The 11,471-nt window shown below is 28.8% G+C and overlaps 1 protein-coding gene and 1 pseudogene across 1 annotated transcript; both read left to right on the plus strand.

Moving 5' to 3' along the window:
• Nucleotides 1–1,356: 1,356 nt before the first annotated feature.
• On the plus strand, nt 1,357–4,802 carry LOC102590898 (cytokinin dehydrogenase 3-like; annotated as a pseudogene).
• A 2,945-nt stretch (nt 4,803–7,747) lies between these two features.
• LOC102591248 (putative transcription factor bHLH041) lies at nt 7,748–10,300 on the plus strand. Its single transcript, XM_006353478.2, has 3 exons — nt 7,748–8,292; nt 8,889–9,248; nt 9,992–10,300. The coding sequence occupies exons 1-3, from the start codon at nt 7,786–7,788 to the stop codon at nt 10,055–10,057; spliced, it is 933 nt and encodes a 310-aa protein (XP_006353540.1). The 5' UTR covers nt 7,748–7,785; the 3' UTR covers nt 10,058–10,300.
• The last annotated feature ends 1,171 nt before the right edge of the window (nt 10,301–11,471 follow it).

The raw sequence follows: 11,471 nt of genomic DNA on the forward strand, positions 1-11,471 counted from the left end.
AGTATTATTTTCAAATGTAATTTGCTTGATTCTCTAATCAAATCAAAGATTTGTGAAGATTTCATAAGATATTGAATGGATAGTCTTAAAAATTACTTTTACGTTTGATAGATTCAACTGAATCCAAAACTCTTTCGCATAAAATATAAATAATTATGATGACGTGGGTAGATAAGGCTAAGAACAAATACAATATACATTCAACAGGTTTAACTAAATTTAGAAATCTTTTATATGGAGTACAAATATGTATGTGTTGACGTTGTTGGATAAGGCCAAGGGCAAATGAAATATATATATGTAACATGTTCAATTGAATTCAGAACTCTTTTACACAAAGTATAGATATATATGATGGCGTAGTTAGATATAGCCAAGGAGAAATTTAGATAAAGCCAAGGGAAAATGTAATATACATTCAACATGTTCAATTGAATCCAAAACTCTTTTAATTACATAGAGTATAGATCTGTATGTAAGCGTGGTTAGATAAGGTCAAAAGAAAATGCAATATACATTAAATTGGTTGAACTGAATTCAAAATCTTTTTACATAAAGTATAAATGTGTATGATGATGTGGTCAAATAAGGCCAAGGGTAAATGCAATATATATTCAACATGTTTAACTGAATCCAAAATATTTTTACATGAAATTTAAATATATATGTTCACGTTGTTAGATAAGGCCAAGGGTAAATGCAATATACATTCAATAGGTTCAATTGAATCACAAACTCTATTACATACACACATATATATATATATATATATATATATATATTCAGCAGGTTTAACTGAATTCAAAACACTTTGACACGAGAATTAAATACATATATTGACGTTGTTAGATAAGGCTAAGGGTAAATGAATCACAAACTCTATTACATAAATAAGGCTAAGGGCAAATGTTATATACATTAATCAAATTCAACTGAATTCAAAAGGTTTTATACAAGGATAAATAAATATATGATGACGTGATTAGATCAAGGGATAAATGCAATATACATCCAACAAGTTCAACTAAATCCGAAACTCTTTTACACACATAGGTGTATATATATATATATATATATATGTTTGACATGTTAGATAAGGCCAAGAGCAAACGCAATATACATTCAACATGTTCAACTGAATTCAAAAAAAATAAAATTAACACACAAAAACATATGTTACGTTAACGTGATTTGATAAGACTAAGGACAAATGCAATATTAATTCAACAGGTTAAACTGAATCCAGAACTCTTTTTACTCCTCTATATATACCTTCATATCACTCTCTCTTTCCTTCACCAAATTATATTCATCACCTACTACTTTTCATACTTTTTTTCCTTCAAATTCTTCTTTCTTCTTCCCCCCATACATATTAAAAAATGTCCAACTTAGGAAAATTAAAATCATGGAATCCTTCAATCCCTCAAGAAATTTTTTCCCTTAATATTTCATCTAAACTTAGTACAAATTCAGATGACATTAAAGAATCTTCAAAAGATTTTGGAAAAATTGTTCAAAAAAAATTTCCAGCTGCTGTTCTTTATCCTTCTTGTGTTAATGACATAATTGACCTCATTCAATTTTCTTATGACCTTTCTGTCCCTTTTCAAGTAGCAGCCAAAGGTCATGGCCACTCCATTAGGGGACAAGCCATGGCACAAAATGGGGTAATTGTGGAAATGAATTCTTTAAATAATAATAATAATGAGAATTGTGGTGTTAGGGTTTCTTGGGATTTGGATTTAGGGTTTTATGCGGATGTTGGAGGTGAACAATTATGGATTGATGTTCTTCGTAGCACCCTAGAGTATGGCCTAGCACCTGTTTCGTGGACAGATTATTTGTACCTTACCGTTGGTGGTACTCTCTCTAATGCTGGAATTAGTGGTCAAACTTTCCGATATGGTCCTCAAATAAGTAACGTTCATGAGATGGACGTTATTACAGGTAAAATTTACGAAGCACGTACATTATATTTCTAATATGATAACTTACAACTTAGTGGTATTCTCACTATACAAGTAATTACGTACATAAATACGTTATTTTAAGAAATATTCTTTTTTTCCCAACATTATTGATATTTCATATTATATGTCACCTTATACTAAAATATATATGTCAGAAAAAAAAAAAGCTATACTTATTTTGCTAGTGTATGCATAACTATACACTAGTTTATATATTAAGTTCCCCAAATCATACAATTAATTTGAGGAATAATATTTTTATGTGACAATAATATAATTAAATGATTGTTTATTTAATATTTTATTTTTTGTTGTTTGTTTGATGTTTGGTTTCAGGTAAAGGGGAATTAGTGACTTGCTCCAAAGATAAAAATTCAGAATTATTTTTTGGAGTTTTAGGAGGTTTGGGACAGTTTGGAATAATAATTAGGGCAAAAATTGTCTTAGATAAAGCACCAACAAGAGTAAGTATATATTCTATCAATTTTATTTTATGTAGTGATATTTGACTGAACATAAAATGATCTAATTAGTTAAATCATCAATACACATTAAAGAAAATGAAATGAGCTTTGAACTTCGTCGTTAAAAAGCTTGTAGCAAACAAAATTATTTGATAATCCATTGCTATTAATCAGAAAAATAAATATAATAGCTAAATGGTGATAAATAATATCAATCAGTCATAAACTTTGCGTTTGTGGATGAAATCCCCCGAGAAGAGTTAAAATGACAATTTCCTCCCCTTAGATGGTACCAAACAAATGATTCGTACTTGAATATATCGATTTTGAGCATAAAGATTCCATTGACCTGTAAAATGTATAGCCCTAATTACCCTACTAGCGACAGAACATTTTGTTTAGCTACAAAATTTATCCATACTAATTTTTATTTTTAATTTAATAGTGTGTATGTAAATGTATAATGATTTTGTTTTTATTTTTATTATAGGTGAAATGGGTGAGAATGTTGTATGATGATTTCCCAAAATTCACAAAAGACCAAGAATATCTTATTTCAATTCATCATAATGGATTGGATTATGTTGAAGGCTCTCTAATGATGGAACAAAGCTCTCTAAATAATTGGAGATCTTCATTTTTTTCACCTTCCAATCAAGCCAAAATTGTTTCATTATTATCCCAAAATAAAATTATGTATTGTTTGGAAATGGTGAAGTATTATGATGATCACACTGCTAATACTATTGATGAGGTATGTATCAATGCATATTTATGTCCTTGATTTACGTGATACACTTTTCTTTTAATCTGCTGTGTTTTTCTATATATCAAAATAATTTTACAATAATCTTATTTCAGATTACAAGTTCAAATTTTTTTATTTATTTCTTCAAAGCGCATCATATTACTTAGGACAAAGGGAGTATATATATAGTGTAGTAATGTTACGTTGATTTTGACACTATCAATATAGCATGTTATTTTACTAAGAAAATTCATCATATACCATATATGTATATACGTAAAATAACATAAAGATCAGTTGACCTTATATATACATTATAATTTTCTGACGATACGTTTTGTCCTAATATTTAAACTTTGTATATTATAGGAATTGAAGAAGTTAGTACAAGGATTGAACTATTTGGGTGGATTTATGTTCAAGAAAGATGTCACTTTTGTTGAATTTTTGAATAGAGTAAGAAAAGGGCAAATAGAGTTAGAATTAAAAGGAATGTGGGATGTTCCACATCCATGGCTCAATTTGTTTGTACCTAAGTCCAACATCATGCAATTTAATGCTGCAGTTTTTGAAGACATCATTCTCAGACAAAACAAACCAACAGGACCCATCCTTGTCTACCCAACAAGCAGGAAAAGGTACACCCCCCCACCCCTCTTTTAATATATATATATATATATAAAGATAAGATAGTCTGTTGTATAAATCATTCTGTGTTTACATAGAACATAGAGAAGAGCCACACTTCAAGGAGTGGTGTGATGTAGACAGTCTATTCTAATGCTTAGCTTTCAAGAATTCTATCCAATTCGTTTCGTAGTCGATCGTAGCTTATTGGTCTTGAAGCATAATGTAGACAACTTATTATAATACAAGCACTAGTGATAGTTAACTTTCACGGCTCAAACTCATGATCTATAAGTCACTTACCATATGTTACTCTAAAGCTCTCCTTCCGATATTGTATAGAGATAATAAGTAATATACATATTTAGTTTAATTTATATACACATAATAGTATTATAAAAAAAAACTATACTACCAAATCATATTTTTTATATTATTAACTTTAAGATTACATATTTCATTTTTTATGAAGGATTATCAATAGTTATCGTTTGAATGACATGATGATAATATAAAAAATTATTTACGTTGTTGATGCATATAAGTTATAGCTCTTATATAATAATGTCATATTTACCTATTGTACCATGTTAATGTATTTTCAAGGAGTGGAGTTAGAATTTAGCTTCTGAGTTCGACAGAATTCAATAAATCTAATTTAAATTTTATACTGATAATGTATATAACTTAAAATGCAGGTGGGATGATAGAATGTCAGCAATAATACCACATGAGGAAATATTTTATATTGTGGGATTTTTACATTCATCTAGTGGAGTTAATGAATGCAAGATTTTAGATGATCAAAATAAAGAAATCTTGAATTATTGTGACAAAGTTGGCCTCAATATAAAGCAATATCTTCCACATTATAATACAAAAGAAGATTGGGTCAAACATTTTGGCAAAAAATGGCATATATTTCAACAAAGAAAAACTCAATTTGATCCAAAAAAAATTCTATCACCTGGACAAAATATTTTTAATTAGTAGTTTTTTCACCAATAAGTGGTATAGCATATATATATATATATATAATAATTCAAAATAGTAAAGTTTTTTATTGTTTTAGTTGATATGTATATTATTCTATTATATATGGACAATAAACTATGTTGCTTTCTAGTTTTTTATTACTATTTATCATTCAATATATGTATTGAAGTTCTTGCTAATTCAGATTCGCGTCATGTAAGGTCCATTTAAGGAAAATAAAAGCTTCTTAGCAGTATTTTTTCCACACTTAAATTTGAACTCAAGATTTTTAGTTAATGATATTGAAGGACTTTATTCATCCTATCACAATCCTTATTGATGGAATATATTAATCTTTTACGCACGCATACACACAAAAAAATATATAAATAATATAAAAGTATTAAATATTTTTTTGAGCCACATATGACTCAAATCACTTGAGAGAAGAAATTGAATTCCATTTCTTTAGTGTTCTTCCATATTATCAACAAATATTTTTACAATCTTCAATTATATTTTCTTTAAAAAAAAACACTATAAATTACAATATTTTATGGATTAATAACATTTAATAAATATTTATTTTTACTGAGTGAGATTATCTTTATTAAAAAAATATGTTTATTCCATTCTTTTACCAAATAATTATGTTACTGGGCCGAGGCCCCTCTGATATGGGCTGATTGTCACTTGCTAATTTTTGGCCCAATTAGATGCTCAAAATACATAAAATATACACATAAGTGTCACATAAGATACTGATTTGTAATTTTGTATATAATTATGACAATTTTCTATAATAGCATTTGCTACAAGAAAGTAAAAAAAAATAAAATTGAATATACCCAAATTACCCCTTGGTCGGCAAGCAACCATGTCGACGAAGAGTTGCTTGTGTAGCCTCTTGTATATAGTAGTAAATGATAGATATGTGGTGTGTATATATGTGATACAATTCTTAACTATGTATTATGATAAATAGAAGATAGTGAATGTAAAATCCTTTCTTCGAAAAAGAGTAAAACGTCATAACTCATGAAAAAGATCATTCATCAATAATAAAAAGCGATCGTTTTTTTAACTCATTAAAAGGTTTATTCTGCTCCTTTCACACTACCATGAGATTCTTGTCCGACTTTCTTAATGAAAATCACTTCGAAATTCTAGAAGAATTGTTATCATATGCAAATGAGTGGATCAGAGTGTACTTATAATATGAACAAAAATTTCTATGTTCATAAAGGCCCATTGGAAAAAGAAAGAAAGTCATAGGATTTAATTGGTCAAAATTCATACTATCTTTTTCTTTAGGATCACACAATTTTGGAAAATAAAAGAAGAAAAATAAGAAACTCCAAGGTCATAAGAAGACTATTATTAGTAAAAAATATAAAAGTACATAAAATAAAATTTAAATAAAAACTCTTATATTCTCACTTGACTAGAATTACATACTGTTACATTTGTGGACTTTGACCACTACCCTTTAAAAGGCAAAAAGTGGATCAAGAGTGTTACTCTTTTTCTTTGGAAAAAACCCTTTTTTCCCGATATTTACTGATCGATTAATTTATATTTGTATCGTATAAAAGCTTATTAAAAAGTAAAATGCTCCTTACAAAAGGTTTGTTTTTATTAAAATTCAACTTCAAAACTTTTAATTAAGGATAATGAAATCTGACATTCATCCGATGATATTCAAGATCCTTCACCTCTCAATTATCTTATATTACTCTCTTCTTTTGGTAGGATCTTTTTTCTTTCCTTTTCACAACACTTTTTGAGCATGATATTATACTACTCCCTCTGTTTTAAATTTATGTGACATTTTTCGTTTTTTGAGAGTCAAACAGTTTAAGTTAGACCGAAAAATTATGCATGAAGTCAAACAGTTTAAGTTTAAATTAATTCATCGAATCAATTTATCACTCAATTGCAATCACTTTTGTCATCGATTTTCTACATCCAATACAAAAGGAAACCACCTAACAACATTTTCCAAGTTACTATTCCTACTTTATAGTTATCTTTTTGATGATCTGATAGAGAAAAATATCTTCTACATTGTTAATAATTTGAAGTTAAAATAATGATTTAAAAAATCACATTTTTTTTAATTAATAGATGTCCAGGCTAACTTCTTGTTTTCCATTACAGGAAACTGGGATTTATGTTTGTATTTCTATATATTTCATTTTTTCCACCATTCAATACTCCATCGTCCCTATTTACTTATCAAATATTTTTTAATTTGATTTCTCTTTTCACTTGTCATTTTATTATATCTTCAATTTTATTAACATTGAGTTAATGTTTTTAAAATATGCAGTGATTAAATATGTTTAAAACTCAATCAATTAATAGGAATAAAATGATAAACTAATTATATCAATCATTATTTTCGTAACATGCGTGTCAAGTCAAAATTTGACAAGTAAAAAAGACAGAGGGGCAGGATGTTGTGCATGAAAATGAAACTTAAGCTCTTGATTTTGAAATTGATTCAGACAGCTACTTTTATGGAATTTGAAATTGGAATATCTACTAGCCCTCAAGTATGACCAATTGACCATAGACAATTGTCATTAAAATTTGAATGACATTTTTTTAGAATCTACGACCTTCTAGTTATATGACAATAACTTTATCAGTGATCCCAAGGCTTCCCTTCTAAAGTGTACTTTCTAAGTTTTTGTATACATAAAAAAAAAAGTCTCGTTTTTCTATCTAATACTTTCTAAGTTTCTGTATACGTCCAAAAAAAACGTCTCATTTTCTATCTAAAATGTCGTTTCCAGTCAAACATTGTTATATAAAATGAAATTGATAGTGAGTTCTAATTTCTAACTACCAAGTCTACTTTATTAGTCAACTCAGAATCAATTATTTAGTATTTCTAAAGTTCCTAATATATAATAGCCCACTTGTAACTTAACAATTAACTTGAAAAACAAATACGAACAACTTTTTTCCTAAAGATTTCACAAAACAAACAATGTCAATTGATCAAAATTTGCACTCATCTTCTTCATCATCAAGTGAATATTCATCACTTTTTCACAATGTTGCAAAAACATGTTATGTTACACAAGAAAATCAAACATTAACACAATTCCCAAAAATAGAAGGCGAGGACGATGTGATAAGACAAGCATATCTTGCTGTCATATCATCGTCCTCGCCTTCTTCATCATCTCGTGGACAAATTCAAGAGATTTTGACACGAGATCATCGATTAGTAACACGAAATACAACTGCATTTACAAGGTTTAGGTCAACCAATTATGCATCAATAGGTGCAACAAGTTCATGTAGACAAAACATGTTGAAAAGGTCCATTACATTTTTCAAGAACTTGTATACGATGAATAGGCAAGAAGGTATTCAAGTGAATCGCGCGATGAGTACACAAGTTCATCACATGATCTCAGAGAGAAGAAGGCGTGAAAAGCTTAACGAGAACTTTCAACATCTAAGATCTTTGCTCCCTCCTGAAATTAAGGTATGTTTTTTTTAGTTTCGATCAGTAAAAGGGACACTCTGTCTCCCTGAAAGAAGAATAACTAGAAGGGAGTGTGTCACATTGGAAGTCATGTCCACTAATAACCACCACAATGATAGTCTGTTTTTTAGTAGACTCGGTTATGAATATCCATCGAGAAATGAATGTTGTCATCTAAAAACTTATGTTTTTTTTATTTAATTGTATTTTCAATACATTTTATTACATGCGAACTTGAATCTTAAAAAAGCCTAGCACATGAAAAGTATGAAAATTGAACTCATGGCCTTTATCTGTTCTATTACCATATTAAATATGTTACTGGTCATTTCATCTAAAAAGGTTTAGTTATTAATTTGAAAGAACATGTGTTTATTTACTTTAACCATTTACTTAAACCATATCTTTAACACACCACTCACATGCGAACATGATTCTTGAAAAAAAACAAGCACGTGAAAATTCTAAGAATTGAACTTATGACCTTTGTCTGCTCTAATATTATATTGAATTGTATGTAACCTTCTGGTCTAAAAGCTTAAGTTATTACCGAGAATGCATATTTATTTACTTAATTATATCTTCGAACATTTCAGAAGGACAAAGCATCAGTTCTTGCTAGTACAACAGAGTACTTAAGTTCATTGAAAGATCAAGTGGAGAAACTATGTAAAAGGAATGAAATTTTAGAAGCAACACTTTTGAGTAAGAAAGAAGTTTCTCAATTTCAACAAAATGGAAGTGGAAGAGTATATATTTACATAACAAATATAGAAGAAAGAATTGTGGATTTGCAAGTTATAGCCAAGGGAAAATGCAACACATTGGATTTGGTTATTTGTTTAATGGAATTCTTGAAAATGGCTAGTTATGTAAACTTAATGGCTATTGATGCAAACACAACAATGGTTCAATCATGTCCACTTACTCAAATAACCTTAAGACTGAGAATCCAGGTAATTTATGTTTCCCACTCGGTGTTTGATATTTGTATTGGTGATTAAATTCGAAATTGCGCCGATAAATCTCACTTGGACAAATTAAAGATGACTTTATACACATGACTCAAAATCGAGACCTTTGATTAACTTACCACACCACAACTCTTTTTTTCTTCTTCTCTAACTATAGTTGATTTAAGTAGATTTACTAAACTAAAAATCATTTTAATTACTAACACAAAGATTTAAGTTGTATACATTGATAATATAAAAAAAATTACGCAAGGAGTAAATTTTAACATGCTATAGTTGGTTAGTTACCTATTTTATCGTATAAACTTACCTTTATATGTAGACCAATTTTTTTCTAAGGATACCCTACTTTGCGATCTAGCTACACTAAGTGTATTCACAACTTTCTAAATTTCGAAAAAATATGATTTATGTAAATAGTATTAGCATTGTTGGTGCACAAAACTTAAATCTCCTCAGTCAAATTAGAGTACCATTTTTATTAAGTTAATTACCAATTTATACTTATAGTAGAGATTAATTATATGTAGTTACCTTATAAATTATATTCTTTAATTGTATTAATATTTTTTATATTATCACTGCACAAAAGTTAAACTTAATCTTCACAAAGTAGCCAGTAGGAACTTTCTCTTTCACTTTATATCAAGCTTTTCTCAAATTTTTCATTATTTTTGGCTTAATTTATTTTATTTATTTATTTTTGTGGCTTTCTCTTGCTATAGGGAGATGAATGGGATGAGTCTACTTTCCTGGAAGCAACAAAAAAGGTTGTTGGGGACATGACATAATTTATTGGTTATTTTCATTAAAAAAACAATTCACAATCGATGTTCACTAAGCAGAGACGAGTTCAGGATTTATCGTCACTGAGTTCATAACGAATATATAATTCAAGGATTTATTGTCAGTGAGCTCATAATGAATATATAATTCGAACTGAGAGCAATGTGTTCGGTTGAAATCCCGAAAAGGAAAAAGTGATTGTACAATAGAAAGTTCATATATGGTGAAATGAAAGAATATTCATGTGTTGCCAATCTTGACTAAAAATTGCAAACTTGTGGATCAAAATAACTCATTCAATATATTGTATAGTCTAAAGTCAAGATCTAATTAATTTACTATACTTTTGATCTTATTCTTTTAAAATCTTAAACCACCTAATCTACCTTAACTTAGATTTTTCATGTTTAGTTTATTGTTAACATCAAATCATATTAATTATAATAATTAAGTGATAAATTTAGATCAGATTATCTATAATTTATTAACCGTTGTTAGGTACATAAGTAAAAAAAAATTGTAGGATTAGCTCACCAGTTTTGATATAAGAATGTCTCATACACATCACGAAACAAAAATTCAAAATTATCTCAACATTTTAATTTTTCAAAATACGATTGGCAGACTCTATTTGACCCCAAATTGCCAAACAAAAGAATATGTCATTCATTATGAAACTAACCAAAAAAAGAAAATGTGGTATTAAAAATTAGACAAAATATATAATATTTAACTTATATACATGATTTAATTTTTTGAATCACAGTGATTAGGTGGATAATTCGAAGGACGAAAAGCCTTAAGAAATAGGAAATAACAGCAGCAAAGGAGAAAATCTACAAGAAAAGTAGACAAACTCCGCATACCCCATGTAATTTTACAAGTGGGATTAGGATCTGAGAATGATAGTGTGTAGAATCAACCTTACTCATATCTTATGAAGGTAAAGAAGTTGTTTACAATACGACTGAAGAAGCATAGGACAAACAATACATACCCCATTGAATCTCACAAATGGGATCGGGATTTGAGAAGGATAGTGTGTAGAGTCAACCTTACCCATACCTTAAGAAGGTAAAAAAGGTTGTTTTCAATACGACTCAAGAAGCATAGGACAAACTCCACATACCCCATTGAATCTCACAAATGGGATCGAGATCTGAGAAGGATAGTGTGTGAAGTCAACCTTACCCCATACCTTAGGTAAAGAAGTCGTTTTCAATACAAACTCCGCATACCCCATGTAATCTCACAAGTAGGAACAAGATCTAAAACATTTAGTGTTTAGAGTCAACCTTACTCATACCTTATAAAGGTAGAGAAGTTGTTTCCGATATGGTTCAAGAAGCATAACCTTACTCATACCTTATGAAGGTAGAGAAGTTGTTTTCGATATGGCTCAAGAAACATAGGATAGTA

This window comes from Solanum tuberosum, unplaced genomic scaffold (assembly GCF_000226075.1).
Source record: "Solanum tuberosum cultivar DM 1-3 516 R44 unplaced genomic scaffold, SolTub_3.0 scf00155, whole genome shotgun sequence".
Taxonomy (NCBI): Eukaryota; Viridiplantae; Streptophyta; class Magnoliopsida; order Solanales; family Solanaceae; genus Solanum; species Solanum tuberosum.

What these genes read in the sequence shown, in the direction of transcription:
- LOC102591248 (XM_006353478.2), top strand. Translation starts at nt 7,786, where the DNA reads ATGTCAATTGATCAAAATTTGCACTCATCTTCTTCATCATCAAGTGAA. An exon ending in TGCTCCCTCCTGAAATTAAG is followed by an intron (nt 8,293 to 8,888) that starts GTATGTTTTTTT and finishes CGAACATTTCAG; the next exon opens with AAGGACAAAGCATCAGTTCT. An exon ending in CCTTAAGACTGAGAATCCAG is followed by an intron (nt 9,249 to 9,991) that starts GTAATTTATGTT and finishes CTCTTGCTATAG; the next exon opens with GGAGATGAATGGGATGAGTC.